The sequence below is a fragment of the Schistocerca gregaria genome, chromosome 9 (genome assembly GCF_023897955.1).
Source record: "Schistocerca gregaria isolate iqSchGreg1 chromosome 9, iqSchGreg1.2, whole genome shotgun sequence".
NCBI lineage: Eukaryota > Metazoa > Arthropoda > Insecta > Orthoptera > Acrididae > Schistocerca > Schistocerca gregaria.
The window spans coordinates 185,280,388-185,304,983 of record NC_064928.1 but is presented as its reverse complement, the minus strand read 5'-3'; the positions used below and the strand labels follow the sequence as shown (position 1 = coordinate 185,304,983).

The 24,596-nt window shown below is 38.7% G+C and overlaps 2 protein-coding genes across 4 annotated transcripts in view; one reads left to right on the top strand and one right to left on the bottom strand.

The window, feature by feature from the left end:
- Nucleotides 1–15,583, bottom strand: part of LOC126291776 (serine/arginine repetitive matrix protein 1-like) — a 40,451-nt gene extending 24,868 nt beyond the window's left edge. Inside the window, exons 1-4 of one of the 2 annotated variants that reach the window (XM_049985465.1) lie at nt 14,898–15,583; nt 14,643–14,824; nt 14,375–14,554; nt 1,328–1,479 (exon numbers count right to left, since the gene is read on the bottom strand). In XM_049985465.1, coding sequence (XP_049841422.1) covers nt 1,328–1,479; nt 14,375–14,554; nt 14,643–14,824; nt 14,898–14,908 — 525 coding nt within the window. In that variant the 5' untranslated portion in view covers nt 14,909–15,583. The remainder of the gene's footprint in view (nt 1–1,327; nt 1,480–14,374; nt 14,555–14,642; nt 14,825–14,897) is intronic. The other variant, XM_049985466.1, reaches the window with a different exon arrangement.
- A 10-nt stretch (nt 15,584–15,593) lies between these two features.
- The window catches only part of LOC126291775 (uncharacterized), a 133,398-nt gene continuing 124,395 nt past the window's right edge, over nt 15,594–24,596 (top strand). Inside the window, exons 1-3 of one of the 2 annotated variants that reach the window (XM_049985464.1) lie at nt 15,594–15,861; nt 16,132–16,223; nt 19,802–19,959. In XM_049985464.1, the coding sequence (XP_049841421.1) occupies nt 15,780–15,861; nt 16,132–16,223; nt 19,802–19,959 (332 nt within the window). In that variant the 5' untranslated portion in view covers nt 15,594–15,779. The remainder of the gene's footprint in view (nt 15,862–16,131; nt 16,224–19,801; nt 19,960–24,596) is intronic. The other variant, XM_049985463.1, reaches the window with a different exon arrangement.

Sequence of the window (24,596 nt, the reverse complement as noted above, 5' to 3'; positions counted from 1 at the left end):
TTAGCTTATGGCAAATAATGGAGAAGTGTTATGAATGGAACAGGGAATTGTATCGATGCTTTATAGGTCTAGAAAAGGCATATGACCAGGTTTCTAGGAGAAAGTTATTGTCTGTTCTACGAGATTGTGGACTAGGAGGCAAGCTTTTGCAAACAATTAAAGGTCTTTACATGGATAGTCAAGCAGCAGTTAGAGTTGACAGTAAATTGAGTTCATGGTTCAGAGTAGTTTCAGGGGTAAGACAAAACTGCAACCTGTCTCCACTGTTGTTCATATTATTTATGGCTCATATGTTGAGAACAATAGACTGGCTGGGTGAGATTAAGATATGTGAACACAAAATAAGCAGTCTTGCATATGCGGATGACTTAGTTGTGATGGCAGATTTGATTGAAAGTTTGCAAAATAATATTTCAGAGCTAGATCAAAAATGTAAGGACTATGGTATGACAATTAGCATCTCCAAAACGAAAGTAATGTCAGTGGGAAAGAAATATAAATGGATTGAGTGTCAAATAGGAGGAACAAAGTTAGAACAGGTGAACGGTTTCAAGTACTTAAGATGCATATTCTCACAGGATAGCAACATAGTGAAAGAACTGGAAGCGAGGTGTAGCAAAGCTAATGCAGTGAGCGCTCAACTACGATCTACTCTCTTCTGCAAGAAGGAAGTCAGTACCAGGACTAAGTTATCTGTGCACCGTTCAATCTTTCGACCAACTTTGTTGTATGGGAGCGAAAGCTGGGTGGATTCAGGTTACCTTATCAACAAGGTTGAGGTTATGGATATGAAAGTAGCTACGATGATTGCAGGTACTAGTAGATGGGAACAATGGAAGGAGGGTGTCCACAATGAGGAAATCAAAGAAAAACTGGGAATGAACTCTACAGATGTAGCAGTCAGTGAGAACAGGCTTAGATGGTGGGGTCATGTTACATGCATGGGAGAAGCAAGGTTACTCAAAAGACTCATGGGTTCAGCAGTAGAGGGTAGGAGGAGTCGGGGCAGACCAAGGAGAAGGTACCTGGATTCGGGCAAGAATGATTTTGAAGTCATAGGTTTAACATCAGAAGAGACACCAATGTTAGCACTGAATAGGGGATCATGGAGGAATTTGTTAAGGGGGCTATGCTCCAGACTGAACGCTGAAAGGCATAATCAGTGTGAAATGATGATGATGATGTACCAAAGTAAGGGGAAAAAATAATGGGAGTAGTGCTGTGACCTCTGGGAGAAGCAGAAAACGTGTCAGACAGCCCTTGTACATCAATTTAAGAACAAATTTATAATCTGAGTAAGTCATACACAATCTCATGAAGTGCTTACTGAAAACAATGTTTTATCTACGTTGAGCCTCTTGTAGAATGGTAGTGAAGTCAAACCTCCAGCAAGCAATTCGGCATCTGGTGTGAAAATTTCTCCGAAGCGTCCGTAACTTCCAGTATCCCATTGCTGCTCAGATTTAAACCTGAAACCTCCTGAAAAGGAAAATATGTCCCAAGATCAAATTGAACAAAATCTTTTAAATATAAACATTGTCTTCAGTAACGTGTAGCTTATGGTCCCATCACAATGTGAGATGTAATCTTTGCAAAATAGCTACAAAAATCTGTACTGAAGATAGCAGTGTTCTAATATGCAACATTCTAGCAAGGATTAAAATACAACAAATTTATGGAGTTCCAACACTGCATGTTTGCCAATGCTTTGCATCCTCCAAAACTGGCTGAAGTACTCCACTTAAAACATTCACCAATAAATTTGCTACTGTGACTCACCTCATTGTACACAAATATCATAGTGGATTAAAATGTACACTGATTTCTCAAAGAATTACAGTTATAACTGGTTATTTATTTGAAAGGAGTGATTACTGGCAGATCATAATTGAAATGTTAGGCCATCAGAAAATTTTAATTGCTAACCTCTGTAGAGGACCGTCAGGGTTGCCCCAAGTTCCCCTAGTAACATTCCTTGGCAGTTCCCTGATTTCCAGACACAGTTTTAGCAGTTTTCCCTGACAAATTTTGTGATCTGATGGGCAAGCGAAAACGTAATGACTTCTGTACTTGTGGATGTGTTACTAACTCTAAATTTGAATGAACAGCAAGTTATTGTTGCCATTATAGGATTTATGGTCTGAAGAGTAAGTAAACAGGTAAGCTACACAAATAAAGGCATTTTAGTTGAAGGATTTTGTGTTTATTAATGAGTTAACTCAAAACTTCAAATTAACAGCATGTTTTCACTCCTCCTCCAACACATGATTTATGAACTTTCCAGGGAAGGTGATGTACGATATTGGACAAGAAACATAAATGCAACATGTTGTGTAACATAATACCACAGTTTCAAAAATAAGAACAGTATTGGGGTGCAAAAAGAGAGGATTTTCTCTGCCAAATAATACACAGTGTTTTGTCACACAACAAAAATTCAAACAAACAATTAGAATCAATCAATGAAAATCAGTCTAAACATGTTTGTGACAGTAAACTGATCTCTTTGTCAATTCCACTCAGTTCAGTGGCCCTCTCAGCCAGTATTCGCAACTTACTAGCCTTCATTAAATTGCGGGGTGATTGATCTGTCCTCTTTTAAGGCTTTTTGTCTTCTTTTCATTGCTTCTGCTTTAAAGCAATTGCACAGTAGAAGCAAACTGCCAGATCCTAACCTGTATCAGCTGTAGTTTGTGCAAAATGACTGACCAGGTCTGAGCGATGTCTCTGGGCGTCATTTGAAGACACCTCTGTTTCAGCACTAGCTTCCCACACTTCCGTAGAACGAACTCACATTAACTAGAATGGCTACTGCCTGTTGGTCAGTAAGTAAGGGGAGAGCAGAGAAGTGGTATGTGTTACTGACAAACAGAATAATGCCTCCCTTGGCTCATTCCCCACTCAGGTCATGCTTAAGTGACATCTCTAACTTTGAAATGTTTTCCTGTAAACACAAGCACATGGTTTAGGCCTGTGCCAGGAGTTGCAGTTCCTCCATATGGGCCCTGAACCCATTCATGTTCCACTGTAATAAGGGAGCCATTTATCATGGTGGTTGGACTTTCACCCTGTCTTTCTGCATGAGTGGGAATCTCACAACAGTTGAAGTTTCAGGTTTAGGGCAACATGCTTGCCCTGTGCAGTCCATTGGCTCTGAAGCAGAAGCAGCAGAGCCACAAGTCAAATGACACTGACATCGTCTGATGGTCTACTGCCTGTTTTCACCTGTGGCAGAAGCTTCACATTTGCTTCGTTGGACTGAGAGGGCTTTGCGGGAACTACCGCAACAGTGGCAGAGACAGCACTGGATATTTTACAAGGCTCTGCCTTTAGAGGTACTGTGAACTAAGCAATGGTGGTAACTGTGGCTTTCTCTGATGTTTGTGGAGGGGTGATGGGCTTGAAAACAGCAGCAGCTTGACAAGTACCCTAACACACGCAGGTACTAAAGCTGACAATAACAACCTCCATTTGTTTAGAAGTATTGACTGTCAAAATATGCTTTTTAAGGGCAGAAGCAAAAGATGTAGTGAACAGGGGAGGCTGCACGGCCTTTTAATTCTTCTTGGCCTCTCCATATGGGATGTGCTTTGAAGTCTTAATCTCCTATGTCCCCCTCTTTTCAAGGACGATCTGAAATCTCTACTCCAGACAGGGTGATCCCAAGACCAATTTACACACTTTGGTGGGGAGGAGCAGCCAATGCCCATGATTGGCGGCTTTGTCACAAGTGGCTTCACCCTTACATCCTAAAGTGGTGTGCCCAAAGCACTGGCACTTGAAACAATGCACTGGATTATGGACATATGGCTGTATGCTTAGACCTAAGAAAACCTGCCTTTATATACTCTGGGAGTTTTGTGCTATTGAAGGTTAAGGATAATGGAGTCAGGTTTTATGAGATCACCATCCGCCCTTTCCAATATATTTTGTATTTCAACGATCCCCTCCTGAGCCCACTCATCAATAAAATAAAATGTTTATTAACCAAAAAGACAAGCTATAAGTTTATGTAAATGTAATCAACAATATAACACAGGAATCAGTTTCATTTTGCAAGGAACCCCTCAACAGAATAGAATTAGTGACCCATGGGGAAACTCGTCAGCTTTGATTTGAAAGTGCACAGATTACTGCTAACATTTTTGTATTCTTGTGGTAGCTTACTGAAAATGGATGCAGCAGTGTACTGCACAAGAGTCAAGAAAGTGCAGTGCAAATGCAGATTGGATCTCTTTCTCTCTGCCTAGTATTAACTGAGTGAAAGCTGCTAATTCTTGGGAATAAGATGATACTGTGACCAAGAAACGACAGTAAAGAATATATATATTGACAGGCCAATGTCAGAGTATTAAGGTTACTGCAAGTCAATATTCGTTGTTTAAGAAATAAACTGTTAGAATTAGAACATTATTGTAACATTAAGGATGTAGATGTGATGTGTGTGTCAGAACACTGGCTAACAGAAAATCAAGTTAGCTTAGCAGTTTTGTTCCTGAAGGATATGTTTTAGCTGATATAATGTGCAGGAAAAACAGAAAAAATGGGGGTGCTGGAATTTATATCAAACATGGCCAAAAATTTTCAAAATTAGATATAACGCCGTATTGTTCAGAAGTAAATGCTGAGTTTAGCTGTATAAGACTGACTGAAGAAAACATAATAATTGTTAGCCTGTATAGGTCGCCAAATGGAGACATAAATGTTTTCTTTGAGCAATTTGAACTATTAGTTATGAAACTTTTTAAGTTTAAAACAAAGATTGTTATTTGTGGTGATTTTAATATTGAAATGGGAAATGCAAGACAACAAGACTCCAGAACATTTTTTAATATATTAAGATCTTTAAACTTGCACTGCACGAACAAGTGTCCTACTCGTAATGATGCATGTCTAGACAATATTATTGTTAATTTGCATAGAGAGGAATATGTGGTTAGCTTGGCTGATGGTGCTTTTGCAGATCATGATCCATTGCTTTTAACACATTACCATTATAAACCATATTATTCCAATGAATTTAATGTGGCATGGGTAAGAGGTCAGAGAGAGGAGCACATTATGTCATTTATTAACAAGTTAAAGGTCACAAACTGGGAACCTGTTTATGAGTGTTATCCAGGAAAAACAGGCGTTGAAAATGATTTTGAAGCTTTCTTTAAAAATAATAGAGACGTATGGTACTCATGTTCCCCATTAATAAAAGTTAGGTCCTCAGTTAAACGTAAAAACTGGTATACAAAAGAACTAGCAGAAATCAGAGAAAATATGCTCATACTGTATAGAACATATAAAAGCAAGGACAATCAGGGGTCTGAACAGAGGGATATGGTATACAATGCTTACCTTAGAAATAAAAAGTATTACAAAGCTAAGCTCAGAGAAGCCAAAAAAGCAGCTTGTGAAAGGTATATAGAAGGTGCTCCAAATAAGTGTAAGACAGCATGGGAAGTTATCAGACAAGATAATTCTCACAGCCAAGTATGTCAAACTCTGCTGGATCCAGGAGAATTGAATGACTACTTTGTCACATCAGTCAGAGAACTCGGAGACAAAATTAAAGCCACAGACACATCGGCAAGGGATCTGCTTGGTCCCCAGCTGTCTGAGGGACCTTTGTTTCACTGGAACAATATCACGCCTGATCAAGTCTGTAAAACTGTTGCTAAACTATCGAATTCCAAATGTATGGACTGTTACTGGATGTCCAATTATGTTGTTAAAAGAACAGTCCATCTCATAAGTAAGCCACTAAGCTTTATTTTTAACAGATGTTTAGAGAATGGAGTTTTCCCAGATTTGCTAAAAATCTCTAAAATTATCCCCGTATTCAAAAAGGGTGATAAACAACTCCTCCAAAACTACCGAGCCGTATCTATTGTGACAATATTTTCAAAAATAATTGAATCACTCAGTTATTTTGAAAAGCATGATCTGCTTTGCAACAATCAATATGGATTTAGACCAGGTAAAAATACCACTGCAGCTGTTCTGGAAATTGTTGATCAGACTTTAACGGCCTATGAAAATAAGAAGATGGTGTCACTTGTATTATGTGATCTAAGTAAAGCTTTTGATTGCATTCCTTTGAACATATTATTAACAAAACTGGAGTATTATGGTATACAAAAATCTTCATTAGCAATAATTTCTTCCTATTTGACCAACAGAAGACAGTTTGTCTCAATTAGAAATGAGCACTCCCCCTTAGTAGAAATTGGTACAGGTGTGCCACAGGGCTCTGTCCTTGGCCCCTTCTTTTTCATTGTGGCTATCAATGACCTGCCCCATTCTGTATCACAGTCTGTAATCTGCTATGCAGATGATACAACCCTGCTTACTTCACACCATGACATCCCAACCCTTGATAAGATTACACAAGAAACTCTTGACTCTGCATTAAAATGGTTTGCAGCCAATAAACTTGTATGCAATCCAGACAAAACCCAAAAGCTTCTGTTAGGATTATCTAAAAATATAGAAAATAAAAGTGTCAAGCTCTTAGGAATACATATTGATGCCAAACTAACTTGGGAAGAGCATATAAGCCAAATCTGCAAAAAAATCTCAAGAGTGACCTACCTCATGTGGAAACCGAGAGATATGGTCAATAATAATTATCTCCGTGTAGCATATTTTGGACTCTTTCAGTCACATATATCATATGGCCTACTCATATGGGGACATTCTCCTCATATCAGTAACATCTTAAAAGTCCAAAAAAAAAAAAAAATTGTTCGTATAATGTGTAATGCTGATCCTGTAGAACACTGTCGCCCTCTTTTTACCAGGCTTAGGTTACTAACAGTGGTGAATCTGTATATCTATGAGGCTGCACTCAGTCAGGAATAACATTAAAGAACGTATCATCAGGGAAACAATTCACAAGCACGATGCTAGAAGTAAGGCAAATATTGACATTCCAAGGCACAGGCTAGCAATAACAGGAAACTCCTATAAAGTAAATGCCCTCAAAATTTTTAACAAATTTCCTCTTGCCGCTCGATCCTTGCCTTTTAAAACGTTCAAAACAAAATTATATGACTGGCTAGCAAAAAACCCATGTTATCATATAAAAGAGTTCTATGATATTGACAATACTGATATTAATAATTAAGATTGTAGTGGTATATAAGATATTTAATTTTTACATGTAATGTGATCAATATTTGTACCATACTATCATTGTAAAAGCCTATTCTACCGTATGTGGTCAATGGCAATAAAGAATCTGAATCAGACTAGTGAACAGGACTCGACAAGAGGTTCACAAACTTACACTACTTATTGCCTGAACCATCTGTTTCTGAGACTGGGAAGAGTTACCTCAAAATATAATACCATACATTATAAGCAAAAGAAAATAAGCAAAGTAGACTACTTTTCATGTCGAACTATCACTTACTTCTGATACCGTTTGAATAGTAAAAATAGCAGCATCAAGTCTTTGAAGACGAACCTGAATGTGGGCTTCCCGTGGCAGTTTACTATCTGTCTGAACACCAAGAAAATTGAACCGTTTAGTTTCACTAATCGTATGCCCATTCTGTGAAATTAAAATGTCAGGTTTTGTTGAATTGTATGTTAGAAAATGTAAAAACTGAGCCTTACTGTGGTTTAGCATTTGAACCAATTGTGAGATGCTCCCTATATTCCATAATTGTCCAACTTCTGGAGCAATATTTTGTGATCAACACAATAAAACACCTAATTTAAATTAAAAAAAAGATGCCTATCATTCGAAACCTTTTGTTTAATCCATCCAGTACCTCACAGAGAAATGAGAATATAGTATTTTCAGTTGTTAAATCATGTCTAAAACCGAACTGTACATTTGATAGCAAGTTGTTGTTGTTGTTGTTGTCTTCAGTCCTGAGACTGGTTTGATGCAGCTCTCCATGCTACTCTATCCTGTGCAAGCTGCTTCATCTCCCAGTACCTACTGCAACCTACATCCTTCTGAATCTGCTTAGTGTACTCATCTCTCGGTCTCCCTCTACGATTTTTACCATCCACGCTGCCCTCCAATGCTAAATTTGTGATCCCTTGATGCCTCAAAACATGTCCTACCAAACGATCCCTTCTTCTAGTCAAGTTGTGCCACAAACTTCTCTTCTCCCCAATCCTATTCAATACCTCCTCATTAGTTACGTGATCTATCCACCTTATCTTCAGTATTCTTCTGTAGCACCACATTTCGAAAGCTTCTATTCTCTTCTTGTCCAAACTAGTTATCGTCCATGTTTCACTTCCATACATGGCTACACTCCAAACAAATACTTTCAGAAACGACTTCCTGATACATAAATCTATATTCGATGTTAACAAATTTATCTTCTTCAGAAACGCTTTCCTTGCCATTGCCAGTCTACATTTTATATCCTCTCTACTTCGACCATCATCAGTTATTTTACTTCCTAAATAGCAAAACTCCTTTACTACTTTAAGTGTCTCATTTCCTAATCTAATTCCCTCAGCATCACCCGATTTAATTTGACTACATTCCATTATCCTCGTTTTGCTTTTGTTAATGTTCATCTTATATCCTCCTTTCAAGACACTGTCCATTCCGTTCAACTGCTCTTCCAAGTCCTTTGCCGTCTCTGACAGAATTACAATGTCATCGGCGAACCTCAAAGTTTTTACTTCGTCTCCATGAATTTTAATACCTACTCCAAATTTTTCTTTTGTTTGCTTTACTGCTTGCTCAATATACAGATTGAATAACATCGGGGAGAGGCTACAACCCTGTCTCACTCCTTTCCCAACCACTGCTTCCCTTTCATGCCCCTCGACTCTTATTACTGCCATCTGGTTTCTGTACAAATTATAAATAGCCTTTCGCTCCCTGTATTTTACCCCTGCCACCTTTAGAATTTGAAAAAGAGTATTCCAGTCAACATTGTCAAAAGCTTTCTCTAAGTCTACAAATGCTAGAAACGTAGGTTTGCCTTTTCTTAATCTTTCTTCTAAGATAAGTCGTAAGGTCAGTATTGCCTCACGTGTTCCAACATTTCTACGGAATCCAAACTGATCCTCCCCGAGGTCTGCATCTACCAGTTTTTCCATTCGTCTGTAAAGAATTCGCGTTAGTATTTTGCAGCCGTGGCTTATTAAACTGATAGTTCGGTAATTTTCACATCTGTCAGCACCTGCTTTCTTTGGGATTGGAATTATTATATTCTTCTTGAAGTCTGAGGGTATTTCGCCTGTCTCATACATCTTGCTCACCAGCTGGTAGAGTTTTGTCATGATTGGCTCTCCCAAGGCCGTCAGTAGTTCTAATGGAATGTTGTCTACTCCGGGGGCCTTGTTTCGACTCAGGTCTTTCAGTGCTCTGTCAAACTCTTCACGCAGTATCATATCTCCCATTTCGTCTTCATCTACATCCTCTTCTATTTCCATAATATTGTCCTCAAGTACATCGCCCTTGTATAAACCTTCTATATACTCCTTCCACCTTTCTGCCTTCCCTTCTTTGCTTAGAACTGGGCTGCCATCTGAGCTCTTGATATTCATACACGTGGTTCTCTTCTCTCCAAAGGTCTCTTTAATTTTCCTGTAGGCAGTATCTATCTTACCCCTAGTGAGATAAGCCTCTACATCCTTACATTTGTCCTCTAGCCATCCCTGTTTAGCCATTTTGCACTTCCTGTCGATCTCATTTTTGAGACGTTTGTATTCCTTTTTGCCTGCTTCATTTACTGCATTTTTATATTTTCTCCTTCCATCAATTAAATTCAATATTTCTTCTGTTACCCAAGGATTTCTAGCAGCCCTCGTCTTTGTACCTACTTTATCCTCTGCTGCCTTCACTACTACATCCCTCAGAGCTACCCATTCTTCTTCTACTGTATTTCTTTCCCCTATTCCTATCAACTGTTCCCTTATGCTCTCTCTGAAACTCTGTACAACCTCTGGTTCTTTCAGTTTATCCAGGTCCCATCTCCTTAATTTCCCACATTTTTGCAGTTTCTTCAGTTTTAATCTACAGGTCATAACCAATAGATTGTGGTCAGAGTCCACATCTGCCCCTGGAAATGTCTTACAACTTAAAAGCTGGTTCCTAAATCTCTGTTTTACCATTATATAATCTATCTGATACCTTTTAGTATCTCCAGGGTTCTTCCACGTATACAACCTTCTTTCATGATTCTTAAACCAAGTGTTAGCTATGATTAAGTTGTGCTCTGTGCAAAATTCTACTAGGCGGCTTCCTCTTTCATTTCTTAGCCCCAATCCATATTCACCTACTATGTTTCCTTCTCTCCCTTTTCCTACACTCGAATTCCAGTCACCCATTACTATTAAATTTTCGTCTCCCTCCACTATCTGAATAATTTCTTTTATTTCATCGTACATTTCTTCAATTTCTTCATCATCTGCAGAGCTAGTTGGCATATAAACTTGTACTACTGTAGTAGGTGTGGGCTTCGTATCTATCTTGGCCACAATAATGCGTTCACTATGCTGTTTGTAGTAGCTTACTCGCATTCCTATTTTCCTATTCATTATTAAACCTACTCCTGCATTACCCCTATTTGATTTTGTGTTTATAACCCTGTAGTCACCTGACCAGAAGTCTTGTTCCTCCTGCCACCGAACTTCACTAATTCCCACTATATCTAACTTTAACCTATCCATTTCCCTTTTTAAATTTTCTAACCTACCTGCCCGATTAAGGGATCTGACATTCCACGCTCCGATCCGAAGAACGCCAGTTTTCTTTCTCCTGATAACGACATCCTCCTGAGTAGTCCCCGCCCGGAGATCCGAATGGGGGACTATTTTACCTCCGGAATATTTTACCCAAGAGGATGCCATCATCATTTAATCATACAGTAAAGCTGCATGTCCTCGGGAAAAATTACGGCTGTAGTTTCCCCTTGCTTTCAGCCGTTCGCAGTACCAGCACAGCAAGGCCGTTTTGGTTAATGTTGCAAGGCCAGATCAGTCAATCATCCAGACTGTTGCCCCTGCAACTACTGAAAAGGCTGCTGCCCCTCTTCAGGAACCACACGTTTGTCTGGCCTCTCAACAGATACCCCTCCGTTGTGGTTGCACCTACGGTACGGCCATCTGTATCGCTGAGGCACGCAAGCCTCCCCACCAACGGCAAGGTCCATGGCTCATGGATAGCAAGTTATGAGAAATAAAATGATCAATTACCCTAACATACACAGCCTTTTCAATAGCTTTAGCAAACATTGATGGCATACAAATAGGTCTAAAATTCTCTACATTATCCCTTTCTCCCTTTTCATAAACCATCTTTAGTATTGAGTACCTTAATTGTTCAGGAAATTGACCATTATAAAAGGAAAAATTACAAATATGGCCAAGTCCAGGGCTAACATTCTGCTAGGTACTCCATCGTATCCATGAGAGTCCTTAGTCTTCAGCGATTTAATCATTCACTAAATCTCCCCCTTGCCAGTATCACAGAGGAGTATTTCAGACATCAGTCTCGGAAAGGCATTTTCCGAGAGAATTATGATTCCGTGTAGAAACTAATACAACCATCAATTATTGAGAAAATTATTTAATTAGATAGATAAAAATTCTACTCATGAAGCGGCAGCAGAACACACCCATAAAAGACAGTTGTGATTGACAAGCTTTCGGAGCCAGAGGCTCCTCCTTCAAGCAGAAGGAAGAAGGGTGAAGGAAAAGTACTGGAGAGGTGTAGGAAAATGGGTAGATTTTGGGAAAGTCACCCAGAACCACGGGTCACGGGAGACTTACCGTACGGGATGAGAAGGAAACACTGATTGTCCCAAGACTGATCCCAACAATCAGTCTTTTCTTCCAATCCTGTATAGTAAGTCTTCCCTGACCTGTGGTTATGGGTGACTTTCCAAAAATCTACCCGTTTTCCTGGACTTCTCAAGTCCTTTTTCTTAACCCTTCTTCCTTCCTCTTCAACCCTTATGCCTGAAGAAGAAGCCTCTGGCTCCAAAAGCTTGCCAATCACAACAGACTTTTGTGTATGTTCTGCCATCGCTTGGTGAATAGGTTTGTAATCTATTCTCTAGAAACTAAGTTTTTATTTAATTCACCAGCAATGCTCAGAAAGTGATTGTTAAACCAGACTTATCAGTAACAGAAATATTTTTACTATGAACTGCCTTCCCATTTTGGACCCTGTGCTGCTGACCAGACACTTCTTTAATTTTAGCCTGTGAATTAGCTATTCTATTCGTGTACCACATGCTCTTTGCCTTGCTCACGACATTTTTAAGCACCTTATAATGTTGTTAGTAATGGGCTACTGTAGCGCAACTGTGACAACTAACATTCTGATATATGACAATCTGAGGCATTTAGCTTTCCAAGGGTTTGTTGCTTGTTGGGAACTAGCAGTTTCAAAGAAAAGTGTGCCATTATGCAGTCGTTTGACAGACTTCAATGAACCTGCGATGCCCTACAACCTTTTTGAATCTTCACTGTACAGGGAGCATAGTCCTCCCACTGAGACGCCACTCATAGTCGAGTGGACAAGTAGTGATAAATCCAGTGTTCCCTAGAGGAGAGTGTCCACAGGAGATACCAGTACTTACAGTACCTTCGGTATTTCTGATACACAACTCCCAGAAGTTTGCCCAACATACCCATTCACAGCAGCTTGCAATCGCTTGATAGCAGTCGAAGAGCTCTCGAGATGCTTATGAACAGTGGCAACCTTATCCCGTGCCTGAAATTGGCATTCACAGTACTATACTACAACTAGCATAATGTGGAAGGTTACACTCACTAGCAAACTTACATTACAAATGAAGGAGACTGGTCATGACTCGTTTGTGCAAACCACTAGAGAATGTTGTTTGAGCACGTGCAGGATGCATACAAAACAGGACTAATACAGAACACAATGTATACAAAGATGAGCAGCACAAAAGTTCACAGGTTTGCACCATTTGTGTGAAGGCACCAAAGAAATGCTGAAAACCTTGAATGGGCAGATTCTTTGAAGACAGATACCAAATCCCTCATCAAAGTCCACTTAGAATGTTTCAAGAAACACTATTGAGTGAGGAATTTACAAGTACACTACAGATCCGCAAAAGCCTACACATTGTCTGTACAAGCAAAAAACTAACTGCACCTTGTATTCTAGTATCATGGCAACTTGTAGTGTCACGTGTCACAGCTGGCTCGATGTATTCACGATCAGTAAGAATATGTCAAAAGTGATAAATAAGCCATATAAAAATAGTTAACATCAGAAAAATATTGGATGAGACATCAAACATTAATGCTCAATTGTTGAAATAAACATAACAGAACCATTAAAGCCTCGTTAAAACCACATCACATATCACAACAGCTTACTACAGTTTCCAAGAACTAGTGAATATTCATGGAAGTCTCGAACCCAGGATTTGAGTCAAGGTGCAAATTGTCTTCATCATACTCAGACTAATGTAAAATTATATAAAAAACAATTCACTATACGAAATTAATAAACTGACCTACAAGACAAAATATGTGTCAACAATCCTGTCTCTTATTTTAAAATCTTAAATGTGGCTGCAACTTCAGATACTGTGTGACAGTAAACTTTAAGGGGAAAAAATCAGTTAATCATAACAAATAAGGGTTTATTGTAACCTTTGACCTAAGTTTCGACAATTTTAAAATTATCAAGAAACAACCCTTATGGTTACAAGACAATTTTAAACAGAAGAAAGAAAAAACGATGCTGCAGCAGGACTCTAACCTGAGATTTTTGCCTTTCACGGAGGAGTGTTCTACCAACTGAGTTACCCAAATATGGGTCACGATCCACACTTACAGGTTGCTTCCACCATTACCACTTCTCCTACCTTCTAACCACCATTTACCCAAATGTATTGGCCACCGATCTTCCTACACATGCTGTTTATGAAGTAGGCTATGAACTGTATACTATTTTCATTTTGACAGAATAAAGAAATAAAAATATTTACACTTCTTTTGTTTAGCTCTTTTGGAACTCTATTCTTCATTTCCAAACATGTCATACCATTGCATGTATATATTTTAACAATTATTGAGTATTTTATGTCGAAGTATGTTATTGTCATAACAACATAAAACATTAAGTAAATTATGTTTTTATGGACGTCTGAAAATTTTCACTACTACTACAATTACAGTCCATATGACAACATAAACTAAATCTACTTCACTGAAGGAGTTATAACTTAACAAATAAATGGAGCCGTTGTGTTACACCCAAATGAAAATGAATATTAATCTCTATAGCAGATTTTCAGAGAACTACAGTAGGTACATACTGCATCTAATACCTATTTTGGTCGTGTAACAATATACATTATACTAGATTTTCCATACTGCATCAACAGCTGGTATTTTTGTCAGTTTATCTCACCTGACTGTGGTGCATGGAGGAGGGTTTCAAAGTCGACGGCTCGACTTTCGTCTTGACTTGTCAATGGCTCTTCATATTTCGACCAGTTGCTGAAAATTTGTCTCTTAAGTGGCTTTTTCGCTTTTAGCGCAGCAATTTCATCTGTTTCTCGTTTCAAGTTTGCAAATCTCAGAGGATCATCTGAAAATTATATATACAAATAATCTCAAACATAAAATATTGCACAGCTTTTCCTTTTTAAAGTTTTTGCATCTGTATTGTACATCACCTTCAATGGTCTTGCCTTTCTCTTCTGACGTATTCTTTTTATTCGATACTTCTACATTTTGAGCATCAATTTTCTTTTCCTCGACAGAAGACTGCTGCGGCTTGACTGTTTCTTTTCCTTGATCATTCTGAAAAGTATTACGCTTGCCATCTCTTCGTCTGTCGCGACGGGCCCTCTGCTCCCTGCAAAAATATCCATGGTTGCAAATATATGTGGGGGACGAAAATCGTGATACTGTTTGGAAGTTACTAGTACCTCTTCTCCATCACGAGGTTACTCGAGGTAAGGAAAACCAATATACAATGATTTGTTAGACGACATCTCTTGCGCTCTTAGCGTATTTGAATCTGTTTAATCATTATTATTTTTCTTCCGACACCGGTTACACAGCCACGTAACCAGTATTTTGAAAGCTGACTGTTCTCTACTCCCACTGCTACTGCTCCTGCTTCCGTAACAGGCTCAGCAGAAACCACAAAGTAGATCTACTCTTACGGGCAAGATACCTGTTGAACTACTCAGATAATACATGATGCCGTCAAATTTCTTTGTCAAATTCTTCACTACATATTATCACAGGTCATTCTTCGAAAGGAAATGAATTTGCCGATAGCTTAATTTAATTTTGCACGTTCTAGGCTTATTTATTTCGTTCATACATTGAGAAAAAACATTTATATATGTTACAACGTTTCCTTTTTCAGTAAAAATTAGGCTCTCCATCGCTTTACAAACCATTTTAGAATCACCAATAAAAGACAGGGAACTACTTAAAATTATTTAAGATGCGTAAGAGTCAAATCAGTCATCAACAGATATTTTGGAGAGATCTTTTAAAAAGAAGTGGACGTTAAAATTCAGAAATTTAAGTCAACGACGCGAAATCAAATTTTCCACCACCCTCCAAACACAAGCTTTGGTGCTATAAACGTAGGACTACTACTATACTGCAATACCAAAGATGTCGTGTATTGGCAATGTTGTTATTTATACTAATTGTTGACACTGCATAGTGCATCCAAGCATTCGGTGCTGTAATGACGTAAGAGATGTCGAGCCGGTAATTGTGTGTGGTCGTTTTGTGTATGTCGCTTGTTTAAATACGCCAATGTCGGTGATAATAAAAATCGCCGAAAGATGCTGCTCGAAATTTGCGACAACATAAAGACTGCTGTGGAACATGGAAGAACAGACATAATTAAATCACTTTTGGAAGCATGTGAGTGTATTACGTGGATGTGCATTTCTTTCACGAACGGACTGAATGCACTGTTATTTTAAACGAATCATGCGTTGCTTAATTTTAATGTCCCAGAAATAAATGCAATTAGCATTGATATAGAGAACTTCAAACTGCAGAAAGTTACATTTTTCCTGAATAATCTAAATCATATTTATTGTTTTGTTACGATTTTTTTCGCGTCATAACAGGTGTCTGAGTTGTGTCATTATGGATGTATCGTGTAGTATATGACATTTTATTGTGCAGGTGATGATGATCCTGACGAAAATGTGACAAAAGATCGTATTTTGAATCAACCTTTGTTGGAAGAAGGGACGTTTCTGTGCCTAGCTACGAAGGTAATACAAAAATGCTAATGGGCCTTGATTTCTTATTAAGGTTTAGTTGTATTGTTAGGGGGAAATTACATGAAATATTTTATTCAATTCATGAAATCACCTTTGGTGAGAATTCGACATAAGTAGCTTTTGATTTAAGTTAATTTTGTTACATTTGGTTATTCACGTACTCTACTGATTATAAATTCAACTTCTCGTTATTGCGTGGAAACATTCTTGTAAGGCATTTGATGATATCATATTTCAGCATGTCAAGTAAAATCACCTTAGAAGTGATGTATTACATATGTGAACAAATGCAATGCATATTACTTTGGGAGAGTTCTTGGTATTTTGAGAGCTAATTATATTAATAATGTCTTTGCCAATGCATGGAGGAGTTGTGATTTGCCATTAGATATGTGTCATTGTTCCTTGTATGTGCTGGTCTTCTATTACATTATCACTTAAGCTACTGATACTGATCTTCCTAATTACTTGAAGGAACTGATTGTTAAATACATTGGCTTCCTGACTGCAGTAATATATTGTTTGTTTATTTTCTGTAATAACAAAGTCATTACATTCCTTGCTTAAAGTGCATGTAGAATGTTGGCAGTGCTGTTGTTTTCATTTCCATTGCTTGTAGACAATCAGTTGATCGTATACAATAGCCATTGAGAATTGCTGAATTTCGTTGTTTCACTAGAAGGTATGAATTGATTATTTTTGTTGTTGAGGTAGTGTGAGATTGATTATTGTTGATCTGACTGTTATGGCTTATGAAATTGGTAGTTTTCTTGGGATAGTGTTTTGTATTCCAGTGTTATCATTTTATTATGAGTATGTTAAGGCAGCAAATGAGATCGGAATAAAACTGGCAGTGATGATGGACTGATCTGTAGCGAAGCCCAGTGATTCCAACTTCAGGTGTGTTTTCACAGGAACCAAAGAGTACAATTAAGATTCAAGAAATATTCTGTTTTGTATGCCAACATTCTGCACGATCTGCACTCCACAGCATGCACCATGATTATATTTATTGAAAACTATTTTCTTACTGGTTCTACCAACTTATCAAATTATCAGACTCATCATTCATCGTGCACACTTCCCATCATTCACCACACAAATGGTTAGCAACTGCAGCATGCAAAGCAAAAGCCACCAACACCGTAAGGGCACTTTTACCTATCGGCTTTGTCCAGTCTCTCCACATATACCCCTGTCTTGTGGTTGTGTATTGTTGAGGTACAAGAGTCACCCTACCTTCACAGAGTCCATAATAATTGATGGAGAAACAACAGAAATTTTCAAGCAAGGCAGCCACGCCAGAAGCTGATTGGAGGGGTGTGTATAATAGGTTTCTACAATCCTTAGCAGCTTCTATCACAAGAAAATAATGACACATGGCGTTGATAAGACATTCAAAAGCTTTTAATTATAAAAGAAATCAAAATACTGTGTGTGGAAAAGAAATTGTTTGAAATGTTTACAACAAACAGAGAAGCAGTTTCGTACTCAAGCAATACTGTGTTGTCTTACGGAAATTGACTAAAAAAATTCTGTAATTGTCTGAAATTAATGATTCCGATAACAATGTTAAATCTATATGGGCAATAGTTAAAAGAATTGTCAGCAGCAGCCAGTGGAAGCACTGCCGACACTGTATGTGCAAGATAACCAACTGTGGTTCCTGAAGAGGCGCAACAATTTTTTCAGTAGTTGTAGGGGCACGAGTTTGGATGTGTGGCTGGTCTGACCTATTACAGTGTCTAACAAGGCCTCACTATGCCGGTACTACAAACACCTGAAAGCAAGGGCGACTTATAGCTGTTACTTTTTGGAAGGGCATCTATCTCTGCTGTATGGTATGGAGAGCTACATGAAACCAGTTTTTGGATTGAAGACAATAACGGCAGCATTTAGTGTGGTCAGCTGTCGCAGGCGCCATTCACTACTGGAAGCTGTCCATCATACTCGAATGAGCCATTCAGTTTGGATAAACATTTATAGTACTGGTATTGACGAAGTTCTCAACTACAAAATTGTTGCCAGTTGGTGAATCTCTTTTGTACAGACCGACTTAAAAGGGGTCCAGGTAAATGAAGTGTCACACACAAAAGAAGCTTGTCTGAATTAACTTATCATGATGCACCAAAATATTAGAAGACTAACGAACAAAGTAAATGAACTCCTCATCTGTTAACATCACCTAGGCTGTGTAATTCTGATAGAAGACTAACAATGAACTCTGGTTATGAGTATTGACTCTGCTTATAAATATTAATTAATGTTTCTAAATAATTTTTTGTATATTAATCTTTCACAAAAGTAATGCTTTGGTTTGGCTATTAGGTTGCATAAAAATGACTAATATTTTTAAAACAATTTCAGACTTACACTGGGCATCTGTATACTGCCATAATTGATTTTTCTTGTAGCAGCACTTAGCAAGCACAGGATTACAATTGCAGGTTGAAGCGGAAACTGTTGGTTTCAGTAGCTATCAATTTTACTTTATTTTTAACTACATTACAAATCCTCATGTCTCCATGTTTTCCCTACAGAAATGGGCTGCTGATTTATGATTCTCTTGTGTTTAACATATAGATTCCTGTATTTATAGGTGCTCAGATAGACATTATATGTCAACTTCCTTTGCACATTCTAGATGATGTAAACCAATAAGGAGTTCATCGTTCATGTTCTAACATTCTGGTGCTTCACAATAAGTTAATGGAAAATAAGTTTCTTTTGTGTGTGGCACTTGATTTACCTGGTCCCCTTTTAAGTTGATTTGTCTGAATGAGTTTTTTTTTTTTAACCTCTCACTCCTGTAATTACAGGAATTCTATCAATGGTAGCACTCCTCTTCCTGCCTTCTCCCTTTGTTTGCGCAAACTATTAGTCATAGCAAAAAAAAAAAAAAAAAAAAAAAAAAAAAAAAAAAAAAAAAAAAAAAAAAAAAAAAAAAAAAAAGAGGATGGAATAGAATCCTTTTTTTTTTTTTTTTTTTGTATGAAATGTAAATAGTTTTTAATTCCGTGCTATAACATGTTTTTACTAGTGGCTGCGGTCTGAGTTATTCAGCAAAAATATACAATGGTAACATTAAATGTGTTCTATCTGTGAAATCATTTTGCTTCAAATGAGTATTCCTGTCATATTCTTGATTACTGACCATTCCACCTGGGATACTGTATAAACTTAACCAAAATGAAACCTTCATTAATTCCTGTACATAAACACTAAGTACTCTGATTCTTTGCCTTTTAAATAAAATAGAAATGCCGACAACTAAATCAAGACTTAAGTTTATTGTACAGTCATTGTAAACAAATTTAAGCCAGAGTGCACAATTTCCCTTCTTAAAAACTTTTCATATTTAATAAATAATATGGCTGGAAAATATGAACAGGCACTAATATACTTATTTGCATGAAAGGAAAATCCAACCCAAAAAACTAATAAATTAACAGAATCGTCAGCCAACCTTCAGAAGGTATAATGTGTAGAACTCAGGCAGACATGTATAAATTATAAAAATACACAAAACTATCAAGTTTTACATGTACATCCTAAGCCGGTTATTACAGCTGCATCGAGGTGATGTTGTACGGACGCTGTTATCGTGTGGAGCTGATCCGGGTGTCCAGAACAGCCAGGGAATGAATGCTGTGGATGCAGCAGTTGGCTCTCCTACTATGAGGCACATCTATGTAGAAGAACTTCTTCGAGCGACAGCAAATTCTGAGTAATATTCTAAACATTTCTTCCAATAATACTATTATTTCTTTTTCATAGCTTAATATGTGGAACAAAAAGTATTAATTAGGTTATGTCAAGCAATGGAATTGACGAAGTTTTAAATGCCAAAATTGCAAAACAATATGGATGTAGATTTGGTTTCACTATATTAGTGATATAAAACAAGCAACAGACAATTCACATGGGATATCAACAGTGTAGGAAAAAGATAGATTGCTGCTTACCATAAAGAAGACACATTAAATTGCAGATAAGCACAATTAAGACACACAAAGCTCTCAGCCACAGTTTTCATTAGCAAAAGAGGAACACATACCATTCACACGCAAGCAAGCACACCTCATGCACACGACTGCCAGCTCAGGCCAGAAAGCTTTGTGCAAGTGTCCTTTAATTCTGCCTGTCTGCAACTTAAGTATCTTATTTAAGGTAAGTAGCAATCTGTCTTTTCTTATATTAGTCATTTACTAATCTTCTGTACAAAAAGTTTCCGTTGGGTTGTGTAATTGTGAATACTTATTATATGAATGTGTACAAATATGTTGTCAATGTGGAAGCATTCTCAATACTGAAACAAACTAGGAACTGTTTTCCTAATGGAGTTTATTTCTTTATTAGGGCTACGTTCTTCGTAGATGATTCTCGACATAACCTATTCTGAGGGGGCTCCAATAAGCAGTCCGTACAGAGTTGTAATCCCTTCGCTGTACCTACTGTGACATAAAGGCGTTTACTGGTGAACAACTGCCGCATGCCTCTCAATGGGTACATCAAACAAATAATAATAAAACACAAATATTTGAACTAACACATTATATCACATGTAATAATATGCTATACAGGCTATATTTGAGTTTGTATTATTAAAAAGGAAAATGCAACACTTAATATATTGTTAATTAAGAACACATTTACTCATTTGTATACGACAAGGGGACAGAAAACTTTCCACCTCTGCCTCGTTAGTCAAAAGGGGGGGGGGGGGGGGGGGGGGAGAAAAGTTCCACAAAAATTCTGTACCCTCACACGTGCCACCCCATATAAATGAGTTAGTGTGTTACTATTCCGTAAATAATCTAAACTGAACATTAAATATCATGATATGAGAAGTAGAAATGGTGCTTAGGACTGGAGTGGGAACAGGGAATGGAATGGGATGGGCAGGTGGAGGGCAGGGACTAGCAAAGATTTAGGCCAGGCAGGTTATGAGACGAAGGATACATTGCAGGTAGAATTACCACCTATGCATTTTAGGAAAAAAATAGTTTTGGTGGGAAGGATCCAGATGGCTCTGGCTTTGAAGCAGTTATTGAAGTCGAGCACGTCGTTTAAAGTGGCACTCTCTACAACTGGCTGGTCCACCTGTCCCTCGGCCACAATTTGACAGTGCCTGTTTGTGCAGACAGACAGTTTGTCAGTGGTTTTGTCCACATGGAATACTGAATTTGAAGATCACATTGCTGCTTTCACAGGTGTCCTGTCTTTGCTGGGGGTAGAAGATTCCTGTGACAGAGCTAGAGTAGGTGGCTGTGGGAGGATGTATGGGGGCAGGTATTTCATTGGGTATGTTGCAAGGAAATGAGCTATGAGACAAGGATTTGGGAACAGGGATGGAGTAGGGACAGACAAGGCTATTGCGTAAGCAGGCTGGGTGACTGAATACCACTGCAGGAGGGATGGAGAGGATATTACTCATTTCATGTCACGACAAGAGGCAGTCAAAATACTGGCAGAGCCTGTGATTAGGTTGACCAGTCCTGGGGGGTGCTGAGTCACGAGAGTAGTGTGACCGTATGATGGACTCTAGGAAGTGGTAGGTGCCTTGAGAGACAAGGCATGGAAGTTCTGTTTCTGGACAAGGTAGGTAGAGTAGTAGTCGTAGTAGTCTGTGAAGACCTGACAGAGACTCTTGGCATATTTGGGAAAGGATTGCTTTTCACTACAAATGGCAACGATCATGGGTGCTTAGGCTGTATGGAAGGAACTTCTTGGTATGAAATGGGTGGCAGTTGTCGAAGTGGAGGTGTTGCTGGTGGTTGGTACGTTTGATATGGGCAGTGGTACTCATGTAGCCATCTTTGAGATGGAGGTCAACATTGAGAAAGGTGGCTTGTTGGGTTGAGGAGGACCAGGTGAAGCAAATGGGGAGAAGGTGTTGAGGTTCTGGAGGAATGTGGATAGGATGTCCTCACCTTTGGTCCAGATCAGGAAGATGTAATCAGTGGGTCTGAAGCAGGTGAGGGTTTTGGGATTATGGGTTGTCATAGAAAGGTGCCAAGTGGGTGGTTCATTGCTGTATCACAGATTTATTTGTAGATCATGTCTTTAAAGGGGAAGTAATTGTAACTGAGGGTATAGTTGGCCATGGTGACCAGGAAGAGGGGTATAGATTTGGATTTAGTCAGGCATTGGGAATGAAATTGTTCAATACAGACTAGATGTGGGTATTATGGATGTTGGTGTGAAAGGATATGGCATCAACAGTGTTAGGCAGACTACCAATAGGCAAAGGAACTGGAAATCTGGAGAACCAAAGGAAATGTTCAGTGTCTTTAATATAGGAGGCTGAAGGTGTTGGTCCACGGGGGGAAGAGTTTCTCTGAAGGAGCACAATCATCATCATCATTTAAGACTGATTATGCCTTTCAGCATTCAGTCTAGAGTAAAGCCCCCTTATAAAATTCTTCCATGATCCTCTATTCAGTGCTAACATTGGTGACTCTTCTGATGTTAAACCTATTACTTCAAAATCATTCTTAACCGAATCCAGGTACCTTCTCCTTGGTCTGCCCCGACTCCTCCTACCCTCTGCTGCTGAACCCATGAGTCTCTTGGGTAACCTTGCTTCTCCCATGCGTGTAACATGACCCCACCATCTAAGCCTGTTTGCCCTGACTGCTACATCTATAGAGTTCATTCCCAGTTTTTCTTTGATTTCCTCATTGTGAACACCATCCTGCCATTGTTCCCATCTACTAGTACCTGCAATCCTCCTAGCTACTTTCATATCCGTAATCTCAACGTTGTTGATAAGGTAACCTGAATCCACCCAGCTTTCACTCCCATACAACAAAGTTGGTCGAAAGGTTGAATGGTGCACAGATAACTTAGTCTTGGTACTGACTTCCTTCTTGCAGAAGAGAGTAGATCGTAGTTGAGCGCTCACTGCATTAGCTTTGCTACACCTCGCTTCCAGTTCTTTCACTATGTTGCCATCCTGTGAGAATATGCATCCTAAGTACTTGAAACTATCCACCTGTTCTAACTTTGTTCCTCCTATTTGGCACTCAATCCGTTTATATTTCTTTCCCAGTGGCATTATTTTCGTTTTGGAGATGTTAATCTTCATGCCATAATCCTTACATTTCTGATCTAGCTCTGAAATATTACTTTGCAAACTTTCAATCGAATCTGCCATCACAACTAAGTCATCCGCATATGCAAGACTGCTTATTTTGTGTTCACATATCTTAATCTCACCCAGCCAGTCTATTGTTCTCAACATATGATCCATAAATAATATGAACAACAGTGGAGACAGGTTGCAGTTTTGTCTTACCCCTGAAACTACTCTGAACCATGAACTCAATTTACCGTCAACTCTAACTGCTGCTTGACTATCCATGTTGTTGTGTTGTTGTTGTTGTTGTCTTCAGTCCTGAGACTGGTTTGATGCAGCTCTCCATGCTAATCTACCCTGTGCAAGCTCCTTCATCTCCCAGTACCTACTGCAACCTACATCCTTCTGAATATGCTTAGTGTACTCATCTCTCGGTCTCCCTCTACGATTTTTACCCTCCACACTGCCCTCCAATGCTAAATTTGTGATCCCTTGATGCCTCAAAACATGTCCTACCAACCGAACTATCCTGGACTATCCATGTAAAGACCTTTAATTGCTTGCAAAAGCTTGCCTCCTAGTCCACAATCTCGTAGAACAGACAATAACTTCCTCCTAGAAACCTGGTCATATGCCTTTTCTAGACCTATAAAGCATAGATACAATTCCCTGTTCCACTCATAACACTTCTCAATTATTTGCCATAAGCTAAAGATCTGGTCCTGACAACCTCTAAGAGGCCTAAACTCACACTGATTTTCATCCAATTGGTCCTCAACTAATACTCCCACTTTCCTTTCAACAATACCTGAGAAGATTTTACCTACAACGCTGATTAAAGAGATACCTCTGTAGTTGTTACAATCTTTGCTGTTTCCATGTTTAAAAATTGGTGTGATTATTGCTTTTGTCCAGTCTGATATAACCTGTCCCGACTCCCAGGCCATTTCAATTATCCTGTGTAGCCATTTAAGACCTGACGTTCCACTGTATCCAGGCATAATGGGATGTCCTGGAAGGTTGAGTTTATGCACTCCAGGAAGAATGTAGAAGCTAGGAATGCAGGGAGTGGTACAGGTGAGGAGAGACAAAGACTTAGGGGAAAGTTTGTAGGATGGACCTATAGATATGAAGATGGACTGATGATCCTGATGGATATCTGAAATGGGGTCACTGTGCCAGAACTTGTAGGGAAACGTGTCTGATAGCTGACAGAGTACCTCCACCAGATAATTTCTGCAATTTGTAATCCCAGCAGTGGTATTGTTGTTGACAAGTACTTA